Here is a 25,478-nt window from a genome sequence, read left to right as displayed (position 1 = left end):
TAATAGCCATTGGTGGACCTTCCCTCCATGAATTACCTAATTCCCGTCAGTGGCAGAGACAGGGCTAGAACCGAGACAGACCCCGCCAGGCCCATCCCTCCGATCGCTCTGGCTTGGCTTTGCCCGTGTCCACACTAAAGATCCGCGTGGCCATCACTTCGCCCATCGCCAGGGTGAAGCGAGGGCGCAGGCACCGATGACGCTGGCTCAGGAGAGGATCCAGTTGCCAGTCAGCCCGACGGGGGATTTCGGGACTGGAAGGAGCTGGGCAGGGTTGGAATTTGGGCAGTAACAGGATCTGCGATTTACTCACAAGTTTCTTTTGTGATTGCAAAGCCGCCTCCTTCGTTTGCAAGTTAAATAGCTCAGCCCTCTTATCAGAGGGGCCAAAGCGTTTACTGCTCCTCCCAAGGGGTTATTGAGCCAGCGTGCTCAGAGCAGGCCTGGATCTCTCACCCTGCACCGCCCCACGCAAACGCCTTGTCCTGCGGGGGGGCGGTCTCGAATCTCAAGCAATGGCTTTGCACTTTCGATGGTGACACCGTGATCTCCGGGGTAAGACGTGCGCCGGGGGGGTTGAAAGCTTGGCCGGGGTCTTGGCAATGGCCGGAGTGGACAGCCGTTAGAAGAGCCAAGCGCTGGCCACTCTGCCGGGTGAAGGGGGAGCAGAGCCATCAGGCCAGCTCCCCCGCTGCTGTCCCTCCCGGGAGATTGTTTCCTTGAATGTGATCAACGCTTCTTTCGCCCTCTGCTGCAGGACTTTACCACCCCGACGCATTGGGCAATGTGCCAGACGGTCCAAAGGTGAAAGGAAGCGTCTATAAAGAGACAGCTCCTTCTCCTTGAGAGAGACGGCAGAGTTTGCCTAGGGATTCCCCCGGCAGCTGCAGAATGAGCTCGCGGCCACACCTGGCCACCGCCGGCATCTGTGTCTACCTCTGCCTTGCCGCTGGCCTCGCTGCTGCGCCTGCCTCTTTAGGTGAGAAGCAAACTTTCCGCCTGGCCTGAAAGGCTGATTTGTACGGCGAGGGAGGGGGCTTTTTCAGCTGGAAACCTCTGCTGCTTTGTCAGACAGGTGGGTGTCTTGTCACACTGGATTGGCCCTAAAGCAGCCAGCTAAAGGTAGGGGTGAGTCGAGCTACAGATCCGCTGTCCTGGCCGACGTTTGAAAGAGGGGGAAGCGTCGCCTTGGGAGAGGGGTTTGTCTTTTGGAAGGGGGGGTCTGTGGGGCAGATTTGCTCTCCCTGGGCTAGAGCTGGGGGCACCCACTGCCAACACCTTGTGCCTTGGTGACTGAGTGCCCGGACGCCAGCAGCAAACCAGGATGCCACAAACTGCTGCTGCTTCGCTGCCCGGCCACTGAAATCCTCCTGGTAAAGACAGAACGATGTCGAGGCAGAGCTCGCTGGGGCTGGTGGTGCATCCGAACAGTGCATGGGCGGGTGGGGATCCCTCATGTTCCCGAGTTTGATGTAGTAGCAATAGAGTTGACTGGTAAACACAACGGAGACGTACAGAGAGACAAAGCCCTGGCTGGGATGATTTAGTTGGGGATTGGTCCTGCTTTGAGCAGGGGGTTGGACTAGAACCTCCTGAGGTCTCTTCCAATCCTGATAGTTTCTGATCTATTAAGCCCATCTGGCCATTCTTTCCTTGTTTGCCCTGCTGTGGTAGCCGGGTTGGTCCCAGGATGTGAGACACAAAGTGGGGGTGGGGGGGGGAATCTCTTTTATTGGCTCTTCTGCTGGGGGAAGGGACCAGCTTTCTTGCACTGAGCTGAAGGTGTCATCTGGGGAGCTCGAAAGCTGGTGCCTTCCCCCAACAGAAGATGGGCCAATAAAAGAGACAGACAGACACACACACACACACACACCCCTCTCTCTTGTAATTCTCTCCTTGGTAGAGACGGAGAAACAGCTCCTGCTTTCTGGGCTGGTTCTGGAGGTGAACAGCGTGGAAGGGGTTAGTCGAGTCCGTCAATAGCTATTTGCTTGTTACGGAATCTAACGGGTCACCTAACAGGTCACCGGGGTTGTTCGCAGCCATCAACAAACAGCAGCTTCCTCTGCTGGTTGTGAGACACCCGCTGTCCTTTCCTGGAACATCCGTCAATCCTTTCGGGGCCTTCACGTGCTATTGAAGTATGGGGCTTTCATAGAGCGTGTGCCATGGGAAAGCAGGTCCCGTCCCACCGCTTGTCGGGTTGTCCGGAGGCAGGCAAGACCCGTGTCTGGAGCAGCAGGGCTGTCTTTGGGCTGTTAAGATCGGGGGTTTGAATCACTTGGCTGGTGCCGTCTTCGGAGGAGGGGGCTTTCCGGTAACGGGTCTCCAACACCCCCCACTCTCTGGAGCCCACTGCCACCTTAGTCCAGCTCAAACTCCCCTGCACCCCCCCCCCCTTCTGGCAACAGAAATTACTGCACAACCCCTGTGCGGGGACTGGGCCCTGAGCCTGCCTGAGCCCCCTGCCCGGACGGTGGGGCTCTGAATTTGGCCCTGGGTCCCAGCAAGTCAAAGCCAGCCCTGGCGACCCCATTGAAATGGGGTCATGACCCACTTTGGGGTCCCGAACCACAGTCTGAGAACCGCTGTGCGTGGCGGGGCAGCCAGCCAGCGCGGACACTGGTCCCGCCCCCAGGTCAGCGCGGTGCCAGGAATCCACAGGGGAGGGGAGACGTCTGTCTAGGGAGTTGCTGGGCGCCTGTCTTGCGCTGAAGGCCTGTTGGGATGTGTCTGGGATGAGCCGGCGCAGGTGGGGCTGAACGGGGCTCCAGACTGTTCCCCCAAACAGTGCAATGGGCCGTGCTCCCCCACCCTGCCCCGGCAGCTGGTCACACCCAGCAGTGGGGGGTAGGGGAGCACTGGAGGGCAGGGCTAGCGGTGGAGGTGCCTTGGGGCAGAGACTCCTGCCCTAGGACAGGGTTTTAAAAAGCACCTCAGAGAGCTGGGGGTGCAGGGCCTGTTGACAGCGAATGAGATTGGGCCTAGTGACTAGGGCTCTGGACTGGGAGGCAGGAGACCTGACTCGACCACTGGGCTGCCAGGTGACCTTGGGCAAGTCGCTGCCCCATTCTGTGCCTCAGTTTCCCCATTGTACGGGGATCAGCCTTTGGGAATTGTGCCCCTGGTCAGTGTCCCCACATGGGTTGTAGACCAGAGTGGCTGGGCAGGGTGACAGAGTCTGGCTGGGGGTTCAGTTCAGCCCCTCATGTGTAGCTGCTTTGCAGGGAGGTGAAAGGCCTTTCTCTGAGCCCTCCCCAGGCCCCCTCCAGCGCAGCTCTCCCGCTGCCCTGGCATGGTCCCCTCGGGGGGAGCTCTGTTCTCAGGTGATCACCCTGGTATGCACCGGGGTCCCCACGCCCCCTTGGCTGATGCCGCACGGAGGCTGCTGTCTGTCGGTCGCTGAGGTGGGAGCGCTCGGGGGGGCCAGCGGGCAGCGGGTGTGGGCATGCACCGGAGCTCTTGGAAGTGCTGGACTGGGCGAGAGACAAGAGGCGGGCGGCTCCGGGTTTGGGAAGAGGGCGGGGGGACCTAGCGGGTCTTGTTTGACGAACCCGGAGCGAGGAGGGGTCGCTCTGCAGATCCCCTCCCCCTCCCCCGGGTCGGTGTCTCTCCTGAGCGCCGGGCAGCAGCCTGGACGCTACCTGCCTCTGTGGGTTAGCCACAGGCTGCTCTTGTGGGGGAATCTCACAAGTCCTGGGTGCTTCTCACAGCTGACCAGGTGCCCACTCCGGTTCAGGCCTCCTGAGCTTTGCCCTCACCGTGCTCGCCAGCAGGGGGCAGCGTGGAGCCCACACCCGTCCCAGGCTCTGCAGGGAGAAGGCAGAGGAGGCCTCGCATTGCACAGGATGGAAGGCAGGGTGATGTGGCATGGGCACGTACAGCCGGTGAGCGTCGGCCCAGCCCCCCGACCCCACCCCCTCCACTCCAGCAGCTTTTCTCCCCCGGCCCAGCGCATAGTGTCTCATTCATCACCGGCCGAATGATCCAGCAGCTGCAGGGAGCCACAGGTCGTGTGGCCAGCATCCGTCTTTCCCGCTGCAGCCGGGCTGCTGAAATGCTGCAGGGACGGGCGCTGGGGAATTGAAAACCCGGGGCTGGGGAACGGGAGGGGAAGGGAGTTGCCAGGGCAGATTATTTAAGGCTCTCAGGAGATGCTGGGCCAGATTCTCCACTGGCGTAAACTGGCGTGGCTCCAGGAGGTGTGTGACAGTTGGCATCAGCCAGGAATTTGGCCCAGTGAAAAGCCCCGAATTAGGGGGGGAAAAAAAAGAGAGAGAGACAAACAGTTTATGTTAGGGCCTAGACAAAATCAAAATCATGTGCTCTCTGGCTCCCCCTGCAGGCTGTGTTGATTAACGCAACCGCCTGTGCTGGTGCATAAGGAGGGGGTTGTCCATTGTTTAACTGAGAGGGAGCAGTGCATCGCGCTGGCACTCATCTAGAGGTGGAGACGAGGGCCCCCATGGCGAGGGGGTGGGGGCGTAATCCCCCCCCCCCCTCGTACTGTGCGAGCCGGCCCCTCGGCTGAGCCCAGCATGGTGGAAAACGGTGCCGGAGGCTGGCCTGATCAAAGCCCCGTTGGCAGCATTTGCTCTTTAAATCTCCCCACGGGAACCTGCCTGTAAAATCCTGCCCCTGCTGTGGGTCATGCCACCCGCAGGGCTGCCCCAAACGGGGAGGAAGCACCGAATTCCCAGCCCCACTCTGGGTGATTCCGAGCACCAAGGGGGTCAACGTTCGAGGAAACCCGGCACAGCTCGTGCTCTAGGGGGCGCTGTTTGACCTGTGTTGCCCTGATTCTTTAATGGCACAAGGAGCCCTGGGTGGGGCTGGAAGACGCAGGATCTGGGCTTTTCCCTGCGCTCCAGCTCCCAGGAGGTAGAAACATCGCGGGGGACCAGATCTCCCATCATTTCAGCGCCGCAGACGACACCCTGCGCCCAAATCTCATGCAAAACCCCCAGTGAACTCGTGTGCCTGGGCACCGCTGTGCCCTCTGCTGGATGGAACCAGAACTGCTCAGCTGTGCGACATAGACTCCGTACTGCAAGCAGCTCAGGTTGATTCTCCGCTGGCCAGAGCAGTCTCCCCCAGGAAGGCGCAAGTGGCCCTGGTGTGAAGCAGGGTGACAGTGATGGGTGGGCTGTGCTGACGATCCAGACCCTGAGCGAGGGGTTCCCGGGGCTTGGGTTGCTGGGCTGTGCTGGAGGGGTGGGGGAGCGCTTTCCAGCAGCTAGACGCCGGCTTAGCAGGATCAGTGGCTAAAATCCTCATCCGTCTCGGGAAGACCTAGAGCTGTCTGTCCTGGGGGACATTGCCCGGACTCCCACCCCCATGGGAAGGCCCCCCCATTCTGAAGCAGGCTGCGTCGGTCACGCTGGCTGCCATCCACTCTCCCAGCCCGGATGGGGCGTGCCGTGGCTCGGCTGAGCAGGGTGATGTGGCAGGTACCCGCCCCCTGCTCTGGGTAGGAGGGCACGCTGTGTCCAGGCCCTGACCCCCGCGCCCCCCCTGCCTTTCAGAGGATGAGAAGGCCCCCGCCTATTGGAATGAGAGAGCCAGGAGGACACTGGAGTCGGCGCTGACCTTGGCACCCGTGACCCGCCGTGCCAAGAACATCATTCTCTTCCTGGGCGACGGTGAGTGCAGTGCCCACCTGCTGGCACTGGGTCCCTTCCGCTTCTAATCTGCCTTTGCCCACCAAGCCTAGCCTGGTGCCACCCGGGACCGGGTACCCGGCCACCCCCAGCCTGGGGCTCCCTGAGGGAACAGGGGGTCTCTGTTTCCAGCCACTCGCCGGCCCTCACAAAGTTTGGTTTGCAGCAGGAATCTGCCCCCCGCGCTGGGCATGGGGCAGCGTTAGCCGGCAGGGCGCGGGTGCCCGGGGAGGGTCCCTGGGGTGAATGCTCCAGGCTCAGCCTGGTCGCTCTTCCCTGCCGGCTGGTAGCCGAGGGAATAGCAATTGCAGCTTCTCTGCCCCTAGATGGTGGCAAGGCCTGGCCGGGAGGTCTCCTCTCCCCACGGCGCATCCGGCTAGGCGCCCCACCCTGTGCCTCAGTGTGCCCAGCAGCGGCCTAGGGATAGCGCTTCCCTGGACAGCGGCTGGGGAGGGTGAAGGTCGCTGGGCATGGCCGTGGCTGGCTTTTTGGAGGGGCTGGGTGCCTGCCGTGGCCACGTGGCTCTCCCCGGGGGAAGGGGGGCTGGCTCGGGGGGGGGAGGGAGGCAGTGACCTGGCACGGGGCAGAATCCTGCCAACTCAGGGAGATCCTTCCTGGAGTGAGGGATGGGGGGCTGCTCCTGTCCTAGCCCCGGGGACCCCCACCATCACAGCTGTAGGACCCCCCCAGTTGTCGTCTTTCCTCCTCCCCAAACCATGCTCCGTAGCTACTTCAAAGGGCTCTGCCCTCCCCTCCCCTGTTCAGTCCTGCTCTGCCTTCCCCCACCCTTGAATCCTGCCGTGCTCTGCCCTCCCCCACCCCGCTTCAGTCCCACTGTACCATCCCTCCATCTCCCTTCCCCCCTTCTGCCCTCCCCTCCTCTGACCTCGGCTGCTCCCTCCCTGGGCGCTGCTTGATGCCCCGTGGCCCGCCTGCATTTCTGCAAAACGAGCCCGGGCTGCTGGAGGGGAGGGGTGTGGGTCTGGCTAATGTGGCCGGGGAAGCTCGTAACTCCAGGCGGGGGCTGCCTGGGCAAGGGCTGTGTCAGGGGAATGCGGGGGCTCTGCGCGGTAGCCCCCGGCCTGCACGGAGAGCGCTGCCTCGCCCGCTCCAGGCCCAGTGTCCGCTGGCCCCGTGACCTGCCCAGAGGAGAGGGATCCTCGCACGGGGATGGGGTCTGCTGGGCATCTCCCCCCTGCTTTCACTAGTGGGAACAGTGGCTCCCACCAGCCCCAGAGGCAGCTCAGCGGTGCCCCCCGCTGGCCGATCCAGGAGCAGCAGGGACTGGCTCCGGGCTGCGGCCCATTGACTGCCCCCCGTCAGCCTCCGAGGCTGCAGTGCTAATGCTGGGCTGGTGCTGGGCTTGCAGGCATGGGGATCTCCACCGTCTCCGCCGCTCGGATCTACAAGGGGCAGCTGGAGGGAGAGCCCGGCGAGGACAGCCGGCTGGCCATGGAGACCTTCCCCTACGTCGCCCTCGCCAAGGTGAGTGCCCGGCCCCGGGAAGGACGGGGCAGAGAGCAGCGGACTCTGGAGCTGGCCCTCAGCAGAGCCCTGGGGCGGCTCTGAACGAGCCTCGGCATCAGGCCGAGCCTAGCCCTCTGCCCACCGGGCACCGCTCTGCCCACCGGGCTCATGGCTTGGCCCTAGAAGCCCGGGGCCCCCATCCGCCCCACGCTCTGGGAGCCGGCCCATCAGCAAGGGGAAAGTCGCCCCGCGGCCGTCGGCCCTCCCTGCCCTGGGCAGCTGGCACGAGGTAGGGTGCCCCAGCACGGGCCAGGGAGGAGGCCGGGGAGGGAGGGTCTAGGGAAGCGGGGTAGGGATGAGAGCAGAGCAGGGGGTTGGCAGGGCTGGGGCGAGCGGGGGGTTGGCCTGTGATGCGGTGAGAGCCGGGAGCGGGAGGTGACTTTGGACCCAGACTGCGGGGGTGGAGCCTTTGCCTTTGCTTGGGAAAGGGACCACGTCGGGGTGGGGAGTGGTCACCCCCACGTACTGTGCCCTGCGCCCACAGGCTGGGTTCCCCTGTGGGGTGGGAGCTCGCAGATGGGCCATGGGCCTCCCCGCTGGGGGTCTGCGTAGCAGCCGGGAGGAGCCCTGCGGGGGTGGGAGGGTCTCAAATCCTCAGGACATCTGGCTCCACCGTGCAGTCCTCCCGCCGGGTGAGATGCCCCCAGCTGCCCGGGAACGCTCCCGGGGCATGGGATGTGCCAGCCGCCCCCAGCGCCTGTTCCCGGCCCCTTGCTGTCTTGCAGACGTACAACGTGGACCGGCAGGTGCCCGACAGCGCGGGCACCGGCACCGCCTACCTGTGTGGGGTGAAGGCCAACGCCAAAACCCTGGGGGTGAGTGCCGCCGCTGTCTACGGCAAATGCAACACCACGTGGGGCAACGAGGTCCACTCCGTCCTGCACCAGGCCAAGCAGTCGGGTAAGAGAGAACCAGGGAGGGTGCCCGCACCACGGGCAGTGCCAGGGAGCTGCCCTGCCAGCACAGGTAGTGCCGCCTGGGCTCTCTCTGACCCAGCCCAGCTTGGAGCACATTTTGCCCTCCCTGTCTGTGCCCCCTCTCCCGTAGCCATTGGCACGACAGAGCCAGGACTTGCTGGCACCAGCCTGGGCACTGATCACCACCTTCCGCTGCGTGCGGAGGCTGCCCAGCAGAGACCGGCAGTAACCCGCCTTCCCCTCTGGTGTGGCAGGCAAGTCGGTGGGCATCGTGACGACCACCCGCGTGCAGCACGCCTCGCCGGGCGCGTCCTATGCCCACGTGGTCAACCGGGAGTGGTACAGCGACGCCGACCTGCCCAAGGAGGCCATCAGGCAGGGCTGCAAAGACATCGCGTACCAGCTGGTGCACAATACAGACATCAACGTGAGCCGCCGGGGGCAAGGGGCCGTGGTGTTGGGGGGCGAAGGGCCCGGGGCATGGAGCGGGCACCTCCCGGCCCTGCGAGGCCAGCTGGCATCCCTGTGACGTCCTGGCACGCCGCAGTGTCCGACCCTGCCCAGCTGGGCTGATGTGCACCCGGGTGCTGAGCTCACACCCCAGTAGGCCGGGACGGTTCAGCCTTCGCGTCTGGCTGTTGATTCCCTGCGCCCGGCTGAGGCATTGCGGGGAGGGGAGCAGGGGACAGAGCCGGCTCTTTCCCTGGGGTCCATGGGGGGGCTCACGGGGGGCTCCCCCCACAGGGATGCTGCATGCCAGCTGCCCCGTCCCCTGCTGCAGCCGGCTCCGTTCATCCCAACGACACAATATTGGCTCTTCTGGCCATCGCTGAGCCCCGCCCCCACCCCCCGGCAGGGCTCTGCCCCCTTCCCCAGAGCCCGGCCCCCCGGGGGAGGGGGTGCAGTTATGGGACCCTGCTTTCCTGCCGGGGGGCCTATATCCCAGCCAGTGGTTTGTCATGAGAGCCTGGATGGGGCTTCCCTGCCCAGCAGGTCCCTGCACTCCCCATGTCGGCCAGAGGGGGCGCTGCCGTGGTGCAGCTGGCTCCCAGCCAGGGCTCTGGTCCGGCCTGTGGGGGTGTCGGAGCGCGCTGGGTTCTGGTGCCGCTGACGGCTGGGCTTCCCCCCCCGGTCTGCAGGTGATTCTGGGCGGTGGGAGGATGTACATGACTCCCCGGAAGACCCCGGACCCCGAGTACCCGACGGACCCAAAGCAGAGCGGGACGAGGAAGGATGGACTTGACCTGGTGGAGAGGTGGCTCAGTGCCAAGGAGGTACCAGCTCTGCCCATGCCCCCAAGCAGAGGGGCAGGGATGGGGGGTGGCCCCGAACACACCCGGCTGGATCACATATGGGACAGTCACACACACTGTGCTCCCACGGGCATGCATGTGAACGACCTACGGTATGGGTGTGCCTGTGACACGCTCCAGGGGGGGAGCCCGTACATGGGGCAGAGATGCACTAGGCGTGGCCTGGCATGACTGTTCTGGGTGTGCCCAACCGGTGACTGCCTGAGCCGTGTCTGTTCTGGTGGCAGGGGGCGCGGTACGTCTGGAACAAGGAAGGCCTGGATGCCGTTGATGAGAACTCCACCGACTACCTCCTGGGTAAGGGTGCCGGCCGGGCCGGGGCTGCCTGTGCTCCTTGGCTGGCTGCGGTGGGTAGTGCCGCCCCCTCGCTGCCCGCGTGGTGTCGTTAGCCGGGCTTGTCCGTACAGCAACGTGGGGGAACAAACCCCGGCTGAGCAGGGCACCCCGGGGCTCGGTCCCCCACCGCAGGGAGCTCCCTGGCCCGAGCATCAGCCCCGCTGCGGGCAGGAGGGGGCTGGCGTCCGAGGTCCGTTGGGGGCCATCTCATGTAAATTCGCTGCATTCGGGGATCCGCTCGGCCTCTGTGTGGGGCTGGTCCTCAGAGCCGCTTGCACCCCACTGCTGGCCCAGGGGCACAGAGCGGGCAAGCCCCTTGGCACTGCCAGCCTCGGCCAGGCTGGGATGCTAGAGAGAGAACGAGCCCCCAGACGGGCAGGGGGCCGGACTGGTCACAGCTGTCCCAGGGGCTGGGCGGGTGTCAGGCCCGGGTGAATAGGATCTTTCTCCGAGGGCCGGTCCCCCCGCAGCCCCGGTACCGGACAGGCCGGGCCCCCGGGCAGCACTCCGAGGCCCTGACATTCGTGGCTCATCCCGGCAGGTCTCTTTGAGCCCAAGGACATGAAGTACGAGCTGAACCGCGACGCCAGCACGGACCCCTCCATCGTGGAGATGACGGAGAAAGCCATCCGTATCCTGCGCAGGAATCCCCGCGGCTTCTTCCTCTTTGTGGAAGATGAGTTGTCCCGTGGAGCAGGCCCGGCCCCTCCCCCCGGCCTGGCTCCTCCCGCCGGCCGAGAGCGCCCCCCCCGCCCCCAGCCCAGCCCCTCCCGCCGGCCATGCGTTCTGCTGGGGAACGGGGGGGTCGGCAGCGCGCCGGGGGCGAGTTACAAGCCATCCTGTGATTAGGATTGCCAACTTTCTGATTGCAGAAAACCCAACACTAGGGTTACCATATTTTGAGTGTCCAGAAGGGGCCCCCAGCCCCGCCCCCAGCCCCGTCCCCGCCCCAACTCCACCCCTTTCCCAAAGTCCCCGCCCCAACTCCACCCCCTCCCCTGCTTCCCACGAACATTTGATTCGCGGGAAGCCTGAAGCAGGTAAGGGGTGGGGGGCAGGGGGAGGAGGCGCGGCCCAGTCTGGCCCCCCCTGGCGTCTCCAGCCTCGGTCGGCTCGGGCCCTGGGGTGCCAGCCCCGGGCCGGCCCGGACCAGCACCCCCGGCCCAGCACCGCCAGCCCCGCATGTCCCGATTTTCCCGGACATTTCTGGCTTTTTGGGATTTCCCCCCGGACGGGGATTTGAAGTCCAAAAAGCCGGACATGTCCGGAAAAATCCGGACGTATGGTAACCCTACCCAACACCCCTGCCTCTGCCCCGCCTCTTCTCCGAGGCCCCGCCCCCACCCACTCCCTCGCTTGCTCTCCCCCACCCTCGCTCACTAGCTCATTTTCACTGGGCTGGGGCAGGGGGTTGAGGTGCGGGAGGGGGTGCAGGCTCCAGGGCGGGGTCAGAAATGGGGGGTGAGGGCTCGAAAACCGGACGCCTGACAACCCTACCGGCGATGCCAGGCGACAAAGCCATGATGTCTGCCCCGGGGTAGACGCCAGCCCGGTGCCCGGGCAGAGGACTGGAGGGGGGGCTGGGGTTTCCCTGCGGGGGGGGTGAAGGGTGGGGGCATGATGGGCTCCCTCTCCCTTCTGCACGAGGCAGGATCGACCACGGGCACCACAGCAGCAGAGCCAAGCAGGCACTGAGCGAAGCTGTCATGCTGGACCGGGCCGTGGCCCGCGCCGCCGAGCTGACCGACGCCTCGGAGACCCTCACCGTGGTGACAGCCGACCACTCGCACGTCTTCAGCTTCGGCGGCAGCACGCCCCGCGGCAACAGCATCTTCGGTGAGCGGGGGACTCCCGGGGGGGTGGAGACCCCCTCTGAGATTCAGTACTCGTAGGTGATAGGGCAAGCACCCTCCCTCCCAGCTCTACCAGTGCCCCTCCCTCCCGACCCGCAGCACCCTCCCTCCCAGCTCTGCCAGTGCCCCTCCCTCCCGACCCGCAGCCCCCTCCCCCCAGCTCTGCCAGTGCCCCTCCCTCCCGACCCGCAGCCCCCTCCCTCCCAGCTCTGCCAGTGCCCCTCCCTCCCGACCCGCAGCCCCCTCCCTCCCAGCTCTGCCAGTGCCCCTCCCTCCCGACCCGCAGCCCCCTCCCTCCCAGCTCTGCCAGTGCCCCTCCCTCCCGACCCGCAGCCCCCTCCCTCCCAGCTCTGCCAGTGCCCCTCCCTGCCGACCCGCAGCCCCCTCCCTCCCAGCTCTGCCAGTGCCCCTCCCTCCCGACCCGCAGCCCCCTCCCCCCCAGCTCTGCCCGTGCCCCTCCCTGCCGAACCGCAGCCCCCTCCCTCCCAGCTCTGCCAGTGCCCCTCCCTCCCGACCCGCAGCCCCCTCCCTCCCAGCTCTGCCAGTGCCCCTCCCTCCCGACCCGCAGCCCCCTCCCTCCCAGCTCTGCCAGTGCCCCTCCCTGCCGAACCGCAGCCCCCTCCCTCCCAGCTCTGCCAGAGCCCCTCCCTCCCGAACCGCAGCCTCCTCCCTCCCAGCTCTGCCAGAGCCCCTCACTCCCGACCCGCAGCCCCCTCCCTCCCAGCTCTGCCAGTGCCCCTCCCTCCCGACCCGCAGCCCCCTCCCTCCCAGCTCTGCCAGTGCCCCTCCCTCCCGACCCGCAGCCCCCTCCCTCCCAGCTCTGCCAGTGCCCCTCCCTCCCGACCCGCAGCCCCCTCCCTCCCAGCTCTGCCAGAGCCCCTCCCTCCCGACCCGCAGCCCCCTCCCTCCCAGCTCTGCCAGTGCCCCTCCCTCCCGACCCGCAGCCCCCTCCCTCCCAGCTCTGCCAGTGCCCCTCCCTCCCGACCCGCAGCCCCCTCCCTCCCAGCTCTGCCAGTGCCCCTCCCTCCCGACCCGCAGCCCCCTCCCTCCCAGCTCTGCCAGTGCCCCTCCCTCCCGACCCGCAGCCCCCTCCCTCCCAGCTCTGCCAGTGCCCCTCCCTCCCGACCCGCAGCCCCCTCCCTCCCAGCTCTGCCAGTGCCCCTCCCTCCCGACCCGCAGCCCCCTCCCTCCCAGCTCTGCCAGTGCCCCTCCCTCCCGACCCGCAGCCCCCTCCCTCCCAGCTCTGCCAGTGCCCCTCCCTGCCGACCCGCAGCCCCCTCCCTCCCAGCTCTGCCAGTGCCCCTCCCTCCCGACCCGCAGCCCCCTCCCTCCCAGCTCTGCCAGTGCCCCTCCCTCCCGACCCGCAGCCCCCTCCCTCCCAGCTCTGCCAGTGCCCCTCCCTCCCGACCCGCAGCCCCCTCCCTCCCAGCTCTGCCAGTGCCCCTCCCTCCCGACCCGCAGCCCCCTCCCTCCCAGCTCTGCCAGTGCCCCTCCCTCCCGACCCGCAGCCCCCTCCCTCCCAGCTCTGCCAGTGCCCCTCCCTCCCGACCCGCAGCCCCCTCCCTCCCAGCTCTGCCAGTGCCCCTCCCTCCCGACCCGCAGCCCCCTCCCTCCCAGCTATGCCAGTACTCCTCACTCCCGACCCGCAGCCCCCTCTCTCCCCCAGCTCTGCCAGTGCCCCTCCCTCCCGACCCGCAGCCCCCTCTCCCTTCCAGCTCTGCCAGTGCCCCTCCCTCCCGACCCGCAGCCCCCTCTCCCTTCCAGCTCTGCCAGTGCCCCTCCCTCCCGACCCGCAGCCCCCTCTCCCTCCCAGCTCTGCCCGTGCCCCTCCCTCCCGACCTGCAGCCCCCTCTCCCTTCCAGCTCTGCCAGTGCCCCTCCCTGCCAACCCGCAGCCCCCTCCCTCCCAGCTCTGCCAGTGCCCCTCCCTGCCAACCTGCAGCCCCCTCACTCCCCCAGCTCTGCCAGTGCCCCTCCCTGCCAACCTGCAGCCCCCTCCCCCCCAGCTCTGCCAGAGCCCCTCACTCCCGACCTGCAGCCCCCTCTGTCCTGTCCCCCACTGCTTTGCCAGTGCCCCTCCCTCCCGAACCGCAGCCCTTTCTCCCCCGCCGCTCTTCCAGTGCCCCTCTCACAACCCACAGCCCCCTCCCTCCTAGCTATGCCAGTGCTCCTCACTCCCGACACGCAGCCCCCTGCTGTCCCAGGCCTGGTATCTCTAAGCCTGAACCCCCCACCCATAGTTGGGCTTTGCTGCGGACACTGAGCTGTGGGTGCCGCCCGGGCATCCAGTTATGGCCATGGCATGTCCAGTGCCCAGCCGGGAGGAGGTTGTGTCAGCCTGGGGCTGCCATCGCGAGCCAGCCGAGGGTCTGCTGACGTCTCCCCGGGTGCGTGACAGGCCTGGCACCCAAGAAGGCTGAGGACAAGCGGCCGTACACCAGCATATTGTACGGGAACGGGCCGGGCTACGCCATCGCGAACGGGAGCCGTCCGGACGTGAGCAGCCTGCCCATTGGTAAGCGCCGCTGCCCGCCCCAGCGGGGCCCAGAATCCGCCCTGCCACCAGGGTGCCCGGGGGGAGGGTGCTCGGCCCCTCACTCAGGGAGGTGTATGCCAGCCCCGAGGCACTGGGGAGGAGGCGTGGAGGGTCACTTCATCCCGTGCAGCTGAGGGCTGCCCTCTGAGAGCGGAAAGCTGGCGGGGGGGGGTCACGGCACCGGGCTTGCCTCAGTCACGCCTGAGCCCACCAGCTCCCGCCACCAGCTCTGGGTCTGGGGAGGCATCGGGAGCTGCTGGGAGACAGTCTCATGACTCACGACCCCTCTGTCCCCCCATCGCCCGCGCAGAGGACAAGGATTACCGGCAGCAGGCGGCCGTGCCCCTGGACACCGAGACCCACGCCGGTGAGGACGTCGCTATAATGGCCAAGGGCCCCATGGCCCACCTCTTCCACGGGGTGCAGGAGCAGAACTACGTGGCCCACGTCCTGGCATACGCTGGCTGCCTGGAGCCCTACCACGCGGGCCCCGAGTGCCCGGCACCGAACGGCAGGTCAGGCAGCCTGGGCCTTGGCCAGCCCCCCAGCCTCCTGCTCCTCGCCCTGGGGGTGGCCTCCCTCCTGCTGAGGATGTGACAGCCGGACGTTGATCTCGGCCAGGCCTGGGGGACCCCCCCATGCTCTCTGCTAGCAGAGCAGCCAGCGCCCCCAGGCTGTGGGGCTGGGTCGACCCCGGCCCTCCCCCAGTACCACACGAGAGAGACGCTCTCGCTTGCCCATGTATATAATTTTGTAACAGTCTCCTGCTCTCCCAGCCGCCCCGGAAATAAAATCTGCCGCTGTTTTGTTATTACCCACATCTCTTATTTTGCCAGACGGTTGCCCCCACCCCTCCTGACGGGAGCCACTAGCTCCGGGTACCTCTGTGCCAGGCACTGCAAGGCGTGCAGCATCCTGGCTGTGTGGTACCACAACGTCCCGGCACCGGCTCCCCCGCGGCACAACGGCTGAGGGGCGTAGAGATGCCAGGTGTCCAGCTTTCGACCGGAACATCCAGTCGAAAAGGGAAACTGGCAGCATCCGGTCAGCACGGCTGACTGGGCAGCTGAAAGTCCGGTTGGCACACAGTTTCCGGGAAGTGGCGGCATGTCCCTCCGGCTCCTAGGCTGGGGGGCGTCCAGAGGCGCTCTGCGCACTGCCTCCGCCTGCAGGCACTGCCCCCAGCCCCGGCTCTGCAGCTCCCATTGGCTGAGAACGGGGTAACCTGTCTGCCCCCCCCCCCACCCTGCTGTACACCGATTTCCTCACCATGGCCCCTCGCTCCAGGGATTGGCCCCCGCCTGGGCAGGTTCTGCATCTCCTCCTCCCAGCCCAGCTCTGCAGGCAGCAGGTGAATCCTGGGGGATGGGGCGGGATGGGGGGGGACACAGGTGGGGCAGGGGGTGGGGCCTCTGAGGAAGAGGCTGGGCAGGGGGGTTGCTTTTCAGGGACTAGGAAGTTGGCAACCCTGGGCAGGGGCAGGCGTCGCTTGGCTGGAATCCCCCCGGACATTACAGCACCCCACCCCCCCCCCGGCACAGTCACGACCCCTCCCCGTTTCTGTAAACGCCCCAGGCGCGACCCATTCACGTGCAGCTCGGCCCTTGGGGCGACGCTCGGCACAGCTGGGAAGCCTTTGCCTTTGCTTGGGAAAGGGACCACGTCGGGGCAGGGAGTGGGGGGTGGCATCTCTCGATGTTACTGCTCTGTGGCTGCGACGGCTCCTGTTCCCACTGGCTCCTGGCTCCCTGCCCAGCTGGGGCTCAGGCCGCAGCCGCGAACCGTGTGGACGCAGCTTAAACCGGCCAAGCTGTGCTTTGTAGCCGGGCAGCGGGACCATTGGCACCGGTAACGGCCCAGCGCTGCCGTCGAGCGGTCTCGGTGCTGAAGGCTTCTGCCCACCCAGCGCTGCCGGTCAGGGATCACTGGCCGGCACCAGCCTGGAGCCCAGCCCTGGTTTCACCGTGCCCGGCGGTACCCTGGCTGTTTGCCGGGGTCTGTGCCATGGCGGGGGGCTCCCTGTGGGTACGCGACAAGGCCCTGCCACTGGGGGGCAGCGGGGTCTAACCCAGCAAGGGAGCCGGTGCCTTGGGCTGGGTGAGATCTCAGCCCAGGGGCTCGGGGCGTTTGCTGTTTCCTCTTCCAGTCTCCGTGGCTGGGTTTGGTGAGTCCCCGCTCAGCGCTGGGGTGGGCAGGTGCCTCCCACCCTCCACCTTCAGCAACGCTCGCCCCCAGCCTGCCTGCTACTCCCCAGCTGGGTCCCCCCACACACTGGAGGTGCCCCTCACTCCTGACCCGCAGCCCCCTGCTACCCCAGCTCTGTCCATGGGCACCCATCTGCCAGCAGCAGGCCCTGGCCCTGGTGATGTCTGGCCATTTCTCCCGCCTTCTGGGGCAGGCAGTCCATCAGCTCTGCTGCTGTGAGCGCCAGGGTCTCCCCCCACCCCCAGCTTCAGGGGGGGAGAAGCTGCTTGGCCTGTAGAATTATTCCGGGGGGGGGGGGGGGGGAACTGGAGGAAAAGCCCAGCTCAGGGCTGACCCCCCCCCCCCCCAGAGCACATTACTCTCAGCAGGGGAGGGGGCAGCTCTGAGCTGCTGAGCTCTCTTCCCCCCCCCCGAGTGAGTCCCCCCCCCCACTCCTGCAAGCGTGAGGGGAGGCCCCCACTGGAGCTGCCCCCACTAGGTCTGCGGGGAGGTTGGGCAGGGTGGGTAGGGGTGTTGGGCAGGGCTTGCTGCACACCTGCTAAGGAGCAGCGTGGGGTCCAAGGACCGGGGGGGGGGGGGGGTCCGAGGATTGGGTGGGCCTTGCCGCCTGCCCGTAAGGCTGGCTGGGAAGTGAATCTTGGCACGGGCCCAAGCCTGGCCACGGACCCTGCCCGAGCCAGTGACTTGGTTCCTCATGGCCGATCTGTTATCTGGAGACGAGGATGATAAGACACACATCCCTCCCCCCTTCCCTCATCCTGCAAATCCAGCTCCCCCTCCTCGTTAGCAATTATGCAAAGTGAGGCCAGCAGCCAGCCTGGGCCCAGGTTTGGGGGCGCCTGGCCTTGAACCCCCAGCTCCGCAGCAGCCGTGCCTCGCAGCTCCCTCCCCGGCGGGTGCTGAGCCCGCGATCTCTAATCGCTGCCCTCCGGCAGGTCCTTGTGCCCATGGGCTACAAAGTCCTTCCCAGGGCTGTGCCCATGCATGCTAATGGGATTAGGGACCAAGTCTGAGTCCAAAGTCCCCTGGAGAATGGGGCTATTACCGTGGGCCCCGGGCACAGGCTGTCACAGACACTGTGCGGCTTCCCCGCTGCTCCTGTCCTTGCCATGCGGCTCCCTGCGCCCGTCCTGCTCTGCCTCGGGGCCTGGCTGTCCTATGCCAGTGCCACCATCCCAGGTAAACCAGCCTCCCTTCCCCAAGGGGCAGTTCCCCCCCCCCCCACGCTGGGTGTGGGTGTCTCTGGCCTGAGGCCAAGCACCGGGAGTGGCTGCGAGACGGCGCGAGGGACCCGGCTGACGCGTGGCAGAGCTCACCCAGCTGTTCAGGGAAGGCATCGGCTGGTCTGGGATCACGGGCTGGGCGCTGAGCAGGGGCCACTAACTCATTGCTCCAAGGCCTGTAGTGACTCAAACCCCCGCCTGACCCAGGCCCCTCGGGGGGGCTCCGGCGGCTGGCACTGGGGGAAGACGCGGGCGAGACCCTGTCCGACCTGTGCCCATCGGAGCGCTGAGCTCCCAGGCAGTGTCTGCGGCGACACCGGCAGCCTTGGCAAATCGAGGTAGCCGTGTACTGGTTCCCAGGCACCCAGTCGCTAAGAGCCCTCCGGCTGGCACAGAGAGGCGAGGGTTAGAGGGCATCCAGGCAGGACAGCTCCACGCTGCAGTCGAGGCCATCTGGACGCTCACTGGCGCCAGCCCAGAGCCCTTCGTGCTGGGGTGGAGTTGGGAGTGCAAAGGCCAGCTCGCAACCCAGCTCCCTGCCACCTTCACCCTCTGCTTCCCGGCCCGGCGCTGGGGGAAGCGCCTGCCTCTGGGGTGGGGATTGCTAGGTGTGAACGTCCCAGCCAGTGGGCTTCCCCTCGGCTTTGTCTCCATTGAGCTGGGTTGGTTTCAGCCAGTTTTAATGTCCCCTTCATGCACGGCAGCCAGCACCATGGTGCTCACACACACACACCGATCCTGGAACAGCTGTTTAACCCTTCACTAGCTGCACACAGCCCTGCAAACACAGAGGGAAACTGAGGCACACACAGGCATAAACATACTACCAACATCCCCCTTCGCCCTGGTGTGAGGGGTCCTGCTGACTCCGGGAGCCAGGCTCCGGGACCGAGCAGTGTAGCCAGGGCGTCTAACGGGGCCACCTCAGATTTATTGTAGGGCTTCTGCTCCCAGCTGCTGCCGTCCCCACAAGCTCCCCAGACAGCTCAGACAGCCCCCACTTCCAGCTGCTGGCTCCTTCCCCCACCTGCCCCCCAGCTCCCTCCCCGGTCATGCACCCCAAACAGACCTCCCGGTTCCTGGACACCCTCCTCCCAGCTCCTTAGCTGGGCACCCTGAACAAACTCCCAGCCCCTGGGAACAAGGCTAGGCTCTAAGGGCTGAGAGGGAGCCCCGCGCCCCCGGCGCATCCCCTGGACCACTTGCCAAGGGCTGGACTGAACTAAGTCCATGTTGGCCTGGTCCCATTCCCACCGCCCGGCATTCGGTTTCGTGCCAAATCGGGGGCGAAAAGTTAAAATCCCAGCAAGGAAATTCTGCAAAACCTGGCTCCAAGGCCAGCTTCGTTTGAAGCCAGATCGACACTGAATGGCATTGTCACGTCGTGGTGCATTGCCTTCTGGGAGCTGAAGGTGGGGCCTGAGGCCCCAATTCACTCTACGGGCCAGGTGCCCTGGGCAGACTACACCCCCCATGATGCACCACGCAGCTCAATCAGTGGGACTCTGCATTGCATGGTGGGAGATGTAGTCCTCCCAGGACCCCAGCCCAGGGGAGCGAATGGGATGCTGGGAAATGCAATTAGCGTTCTATTGAACTGCTTGGAAATTAATACAGAGCATCTCGCCTGGCCGAACCCACCCGGCACCAACACTCAACGGGAAACAATCGGAAACGTCGGGAAAAATCCAGATTTTCCTGTGCAAAATGTCAATTGCACAAAAATTGCCCTTTCTGTCAACAAATCATCCCAGTGTCCCGCCCAGCCAGCGGGCAGGGGCCTCCCCGGGGCACCATGGGTCCCGGGTACCACGACGGGTCATGGCTGGGCGTCCCCCAGCACTGTGAGCGCTGCTGAGTTGGGGTGCCAACGTCACGCTCAGGAGCTGTCGGGGCCAGTTCGGCACCTAAGGACTCAGCATCCTCGTCTGGCTGTGAGCCCGGCATGCCCAGGGCAGCCCGAGCCCGGCAGGAGAGGTGCCAGCCAGGCCCTGGCTCTGGCTAGGAGGTGCCACGTCTGGCTCCCGCACTGGTTTGCAGCTGTTGCGTGGCCGTGCCCGGCTTGGCATGTGCCCTGGTGTAAGGGCCCCATTGTGGGCTGGGCCGTTCCCAACACCCACGAGTGGTGGGTAAAACTGCCAGGGTTTACCCCCCTCCCCTGACTCTGTCTCCCCCCCCCCCGTGTCTCCCCAAAGTGGAGGAGGAGAACCCTGCGTTCTGGAACCAGCAGGCAGCGGAGGCCATCAAAGCCACCCTCAAACTCCAGCCCCTGAATTCTCAGGCCAAGAACCTGATCCTCTTCCTCGGGGACGGTGAGTCAAAGGAACATCCACCCCCCACCCCACCGCCCGCCGGCATCCTCACCAGCTGCTCTGCCAGGGACCGGGGGGTGGAGGGGGCATTGGCTAGAAGGCACCTCTGGGCTCCTCCCCATCCTCGCTGGGTTGTGGGAACCCAGCTGCCCCTCACCCCGCCCCCGGGGTGCTGGCTCACAGGTGGAAGCAGCCCCCCCAGCCGGGCTCCCCTAGCGTGTGGGGTGACGGGCGTGGGTCACGGTTCGGTGCGCTGAGGCGGCGCTGATGGCTTGCTGGGGGGATGGGGAAGGAGGCAGTGTCCTATGACTGCAGGGGGCGGGGTGGGGGCACATGGGTGGCGCTGGGACCGTCCCGGGGGGACTGGGAGGTTACACATGGAGGGGAGGGGAGGCCTGTGGTGGTGCCTGGCTCTGACGGGCTCGGTCTCTCTCCCCGCCCAGGAATGGGGGTCCCGACCATCACTGCCACACGGATCCTCAAGGGGCAGCTGCAGGGGAAGTTGGGCCCCGAGACGCCGCTCGCCATGGATGCCTTCCCCTACGTGGCGCTCTCCAAGGTGCCGTCTTCACCCTCGGGTGCTGCCGCTACCCCGCCTGGTGCCGCCAGGGCCTCGGGCAGGGAGTGATGCCCGGCTCTGGCTTGGGCGCCACGGGCAGCTCTTGCTGGGAGAGACCCCAGGGTGCAGCCCCCCAGCCCGAGGCCCCTTCCCCCGCTCAGTGGCGAAAGGCTGGGGCGGACCCTGGGGTGTGGGGAGGGGGCTGGCTGTGGAGAGGTTGGGAGGAGATTCCCAAATCCACTCCCAGCCGGAGGGGTGGAGGCTGATTTTCTGGGCCCTGCATGGGGCAATTGTCTCCCTGAAAGGCTGGGGCAGGGAAGGGACAGGCTGCATTGGCAAGAGGGACCCCCCACAGCCGGGAGGGCCGAGACCCCACAGCCGGGTAGGCTGGGACCCCATAGCCAGGTGGGGTGGGAGCACTTTCCCATACCACATGGCCCGTGGGCCCCTTGAATGCCCGGGAAGTACTGAGCCCAGGTCTGGGGGTGGTGGTCCCCTCCCCATCCCCTGGAGCCCCTCATCTGATGCTCTCCCGTGAACTTTGCAGACCTACAACGTGGACCGGCAGGTGCCGGACAGCGCGGGAACAGCCACGGCCTACCTTTGTGGGGTGAAGGCCAAATACCAGACCATCGGGGTTAGTGCCGCGGCCAAGTATTCCCAGTGCAACACCACGCTGGGCAACGAGGTTGTGTCCGTGCTGCAGAGAGCCCAGCGAGCAGGTAAGGGGACGGGCGTGGCGGGCAGGGAGCCAGCGGGCTCGAGCAGCTGGGGGATGCGGGGGTGCAGCGTGGCACTGCTCAGAGGCTACTGACAGGCCTGTGGGCACGGCACAAAAGGCAGGAGGGTTTCCCAGCTCAGCGCCAGCCAGGGCCCCCCCAGCTGTGGCAGCAGGGAGGGTCTGGGTTCGAGTCCTGGCTCCGGTGCCAGGCAATGGGTTAGCCCACCTGTGACTAGGCTGGCAGATGGGCTGGGTTCTCCAGTGTCCGGCTCCCAGGTGTAGCCGCGTCTGCAGGGACGGTACAGGGGGCGGGCGGTTAGCGCTCAGTGTCCAGCCGTTCTCTGGCAGGGAAGTCGGTGGGGATCGTGACCACGACGCGGGTGCAGCACGCCTCCCCCGCGGGGAACTACGCCCACGTGGTGAACAGGGACTGGTACGCCGACGCCAGCATGCCAGCTGCTGCCCTGCAGGAGAACTGCAAGGACATCGCCTGGCAGCTTGTCCACAACATCAACTTCACCGTGAGTGGCTGCACCCCATGGGCATCGCTGGGCAACCGCTGCCCCACACAGCCGCCCCCCGCCCCGAATGCCCCCCTCCCACTCAGCAATGCAGCGCGTGCCCGCCCGGGCCTGGTTCCTGAGGGGAGATGTGGCCGGCTGGTTCCCCACCTCTGCTCCGTGTGCCCGCCATGGGCAGGGTGGAGGAGAGGAGACAGCCATGCCGAGAGCCCCAGCCAAGCCAACTTCTTCCTCGCTGGGTTGCCCATTCTCCATGCAAGCCCGGCCACAGGGCCTGAGTTCCCCTTGGCCCCACAGACGGGCGTCCCCCTTAGGCAGGGGAAGGGCAGGGTGTGTGAGCTCCCCCGCACCTGCTACACCCAGCCGCCACCCCCCAGACACCGGTCAGGCCCCATGGGGAACCCCAGAGGGGACCCTGGCTGGTGTGGGGCGGGACGGAGGCCAAGGGGCTTTGCCCGCTCACCCCTCGCCCAGGGTTTAGAGGGGCTGGTGGAACGTGCTGTCTCTGTCCATCTCCCGGCCAGGTGATCCTGGGGGGCGGGCGGAAGTACATGACCCCCGTGGGGACCCCGGACCCCGAGTACCCCAGCAACGCCGCCCAGAATGGGATCCGCAAAGACGACAAGAACCTCATCACCCTGTGGCTGGAGTCTAAACAGGTGACTGGCACGTCGCTGCCGGGCCGAGGGGCTGGACATCGCAGTTCACTCCCCACATTGGACAGCAGCTCGGATCGGTGCAGCCGTGTGCATCTTCCTGGAGGGGCAGGCTGGGATCTGGCTGGCAATGCAGGGCCTCCCGGGTATGGGGTTGGGTGGGTGCAGACGGGAGGGCTGGGCAGGGGCCCGGCTGGTGATGCAGGGCCCCCCGGGCGCAGGAGGGCTGGGCGGGGCCTAGTTAGCGATGCAGGGTCCCCCAAGTGCAGGGCTGGCCAGGACCCCCTGGGCGCAGGGCTGGTGGGTGCAGTCAAGAGGGCTGGGCAGGAGCCTGGCTGGGCATGCAGGGCCCCCCGGGTGTGGGGCTGGGTGGGTGGAGACAGGAGGGCTGGGCAGGGCCCCCCAGGTGTGGGGCTGGGTGGGTGGAGACGGGAGGGCTGGGCAGGGCCCCCTGGGCGCAGGGTTGGTGGGTGCAGATGGGAGGGCTGGGCAGGGGCCCGGCTGGCGATGTGCATGTGCTGGGATGGTGGCACACGCAGCCCTGCCTGGGCACCCAGTGACCAGCTCTTGGGTTCGTTCCCTAGGGCGCCAGGTACGTGTGGAACAGGACGGCCCTGCTCAGCGCTGCCAGTGACCCGTCCGTGACACACCTGATGGGTAATGGGCCCCGAATCCTCCCCCTTCGGGCCCCCCACCCCAGGGCAGCTACTGTCCCCTCCTCTGGCTGCTCAGGGTGGCATGTCCGGCTCCCCCTTCACCTGCCCACTCCCAGCCCCCATGGCCATTTGCAGCCTTTGGCCCCGCTCCCAGCGCACGCCCCCATTTGGTCTCTGTTCCCCCTTCAGGCCTCTTTGAGCCTGGCGACATGAAGTACAACCTCCTCCGGAACTCCACCCTGGACCCGTCCCTCACCGAGATGACGGAGGCGGCCATCCAGATCCTCAGCAGGAACCCCCAGGGCTTCTACCTCTTTGTGGAAGATAAGTGGGGCTTGGGGCAGGCCATGGGGGGCAGCTGTCCCAGCCCAGACGGCTGCCATCGGGGGGTGCAGAGGGGCCCAGGGCTGGGCGTTCCCCGCGCTCCCCAGCCTGGGCTCGTGGGAGAGGGTGGCCAGGAGCTGCCCGTGTTCCTCAGAGGGGACCTGGCGTCCCAGGTCGAGGGGCAGGAGAACTGGGGGACTCTGGCCATGGGAGCCCCCTGCAGCCCATCACCGTGCGCTCTGGTCACACTGAGAAGCCAGAGCCTGCTTGGGAAGAGGTCTTGCCGCAGCCTGAGGGGGCTGGAGGCTGCCCATCCCCACCCCACAGGTGCCTCTTACAGGCCGAATCACCCCAGTGTGATCATACGGGGGGGAGGAGCTGCATTCGAGGCCCCCGAGACGCCCCTCTCTGCGGCTAACCCCTGCCCGGTCTCTCTCCACGAGGCAGGATTGACCATGGGCACCATGACGGCGTCGCCCAGCGGGCGCTGACGGAAGCCGTGGAGTTCGACCACGCCATCCAGAGGGCGGGCGAGCTGACGAAGGAATCCGAGACCCTCACCGTGGTGACGGCCGACCACTCGCACGTCTTCAGCTTCGGCGGCTACACGCTGCGGGGCAGCTCCATCTTCGGTACGATCCCTGGGCTGGGGGGGGGTCTCAACACCAGCACCCCGGAGCTTTGGGCCCACACGTGCCTGGCCCCCTTGGATGGGCTGAGGTTGCTCCTGCTCCCCGCTGAGGGGTGCAAGCTGCTCTGCACGGTGGGCCATGGGTTCGAGCTCTGCTCGCGGCACAGCTGAGGGCAGGTACCTGGGCGGCTGAGGGATACGGGTCAGCTGAGGCCTCTGCCTCATGGAGGCCATTGGCAGAGCAGGGATTGGGCCTAGGGGCCCCTTGGAGCTGGGGGGCCCATGTTGCCCCTGCCCAGGGACCTGCAGGACTGTGGAGTGGCAGATCCACCCGCTCCAGTCTGTGGCTGCCCCGCTGCTGGCTACACTGCCCTTTGAGGGGTATTGCCCGACACCCCAGGGACTTCTGTGCTGTCCCAGGGACCATCCAGGGCATGGTGGCTTAACGCCGCTCCAGGACGCCCCGGCTTGGGTCTGATCTCTCGCTTGGTTCCCCGATCCCCCAGGCTTGGCTCCCAAACTGGCCTTGGACGGCAAGTCTTACACGTCCATCCTCTACGGGAATGGGCCCGGCTACCCGATCAGTGCCACGAGCCGGCCCGCCGTCAACAGCTCCGAGAGTGGTAAGAGGCCCTGCCGTGGTGTGGGAGGGCGATGCTGGCAGGAGAGCTGACGGGGAGATGAGTGTGGGGGCACAGGGGTCCCCCCCCGCCAGACTTTCACCCCCAGTGCCCAGCACAGAGCTGGCGTTTCCAGCTATGCCCCTGGTGCTGCTGCCAGCCGGTGGCACTGACTGTATAGCACGGGCGGGCATGGGCTCTGCCCAATACCGGCGTCCCCGCCCCAGGGAGCAGGAAATCGGGGGGACAGTGACTCGTGGGGCCCTTACGCTCTCTTTGCCCTTCCCCCAGAGAAGAACGGGTACCGGCAGCAGGCGGCCGTGCCCCTGAGCTCAGAAACGCACGGCGGCGAGGATGTGGCCATCATGGCCAAGGGGCCCATGGCCCACCTCTTCCATGGGGTGCAGGAGCAGACCTACGTCGCCCACGTCATGGCCTACGCCGCCTGCCTGGAGCCCTACACGGAGTGCCCGCAATCCAACCCGGGCACCACGCCGCCGAACTCTGCCCACGCCAACACCGGCCTCCTGCCCCTCCTGCTGGGGTCCCTGCTCCTGTCACTGCTCAACTAGCCCCTCCCCCCGCCCAGGAGAGAGCCCGCCCCCCGCAGCCTGACCCCCACAGCCCCCTGTGCCTGCAGCGCTGGCTGCAGCCACAAGAGGGCGACAGCCCGCCCGCTCCCTGCAAGGGGGTGGGGGGGTTCCATGTGAGTGGCACCAAACCCCTTGGACACCAGTTGTCGGGGGGCTCACAGCCCGGGGAGGGGGGATTGCCGCCTGCTTTGAACAAAGAGATTCCAGTGACCAAATGGCCTGCTGTTTTCTGAGTGGAAGAAACTGTGTGTGTGTGTGGGGGGGGGGGCACTGCAGGGGGTGCTGTGTGTGTGTGTGTGTGGTGGACTCCAGGGGG

General features: G+C 66.5%; 2 protein-coding genes across 3 annotated transcripts; both read left to right on the top strand.

Annotated features, from left to right (window-relative positions):
• Positions 1–278: 278 nt before the first annotated feature.
• On the top strand, positions 279–14,955 carry LOC128843205 (alkaline phosphatase-like). 2 transcript variants are annotated; one of them, XM_054039820.1, is made up of 12 exons: positions 279–555; positions 758–979; positions 5,526–5,642; positions 7,030–7,145; positions 7,913–8,087; positions 8,359–8,531; positions 9,244–9,378; positions 9,645–9,714; positions 10,295–10,429; positions 11,398–11,589; positions 14,004–14,120; positions 14,452–14,955. In XM_054039820.1, exons 2-12 carry the CDS (start codon positions 892–894, stop codon positions 14,736–14,738), a joined length of 1,605 nt encoding a protein of 534 aa, XP_053895795.1. In that variant the 5' UTR covers positions 279–555; positions 758–891; the 3' UTR covers positions 14,739–14,955. The 2 variants fall into 2 exon arrangements, with proteins under 2 accessions (XP_053895795.1, XP_053895796.1); XM_054039821.1 differs by lacking the exon at positions 279–555 and having other exon boundaries at positions 589–979.
• A 2,468-nt stretch (positions 14,956–17,423) lies between these two features.
• LOC128842713 (intestinal-type alkaline phosphatase-like) lies at positions 17,424–25,361 on the top strand. The gene is made up of 11 exons (XM_054038851.1): positions 17,424–17,525; positions 19,765–19,881; positions 20,325–20,440; positions 20,988–21,162; positions 21,510–21,682; positions 22,207–22,341; positions 22,923–22,995; positions 23,184–23,318; positions 23,759–23,950; positions 24,456–24,572; positions 24,861–25,361. The coding sequence occupies exons 1-11, from the start codon at positions 17,456–17,458 to the stop codon at positions 25,139–25,141; spliced, it is 1,584 nt and encodes a 527-aa protein (XP_053894826.1). The 5' UTR covers positions 17,424–17,455; the 3' UTR covers positions 25,142–25,361.
• The last annotated feature ends 117 nt before the right edge of the window (positions 25,362–25,478 follow it).

This window comes from Malaclemys terrapin, chromosome 9 (assembly GCF_027887155.1).
Source record: "Malaclemys terrapin pileata isolate rMalTer1 chromosome 9, rMalTer1.hap1, whole genome shotgun sequence".
NCBI lineage: Eukaryota > Metazoa > Chordata > Testudines > Emydidae > Malaclemys > Malaclemys terrapin.
The sequence above is the reverse complement of the archived record's forward strand: the minus strand, read 5'-3'. Positions and strand labels throughout refer to the sequence as shown.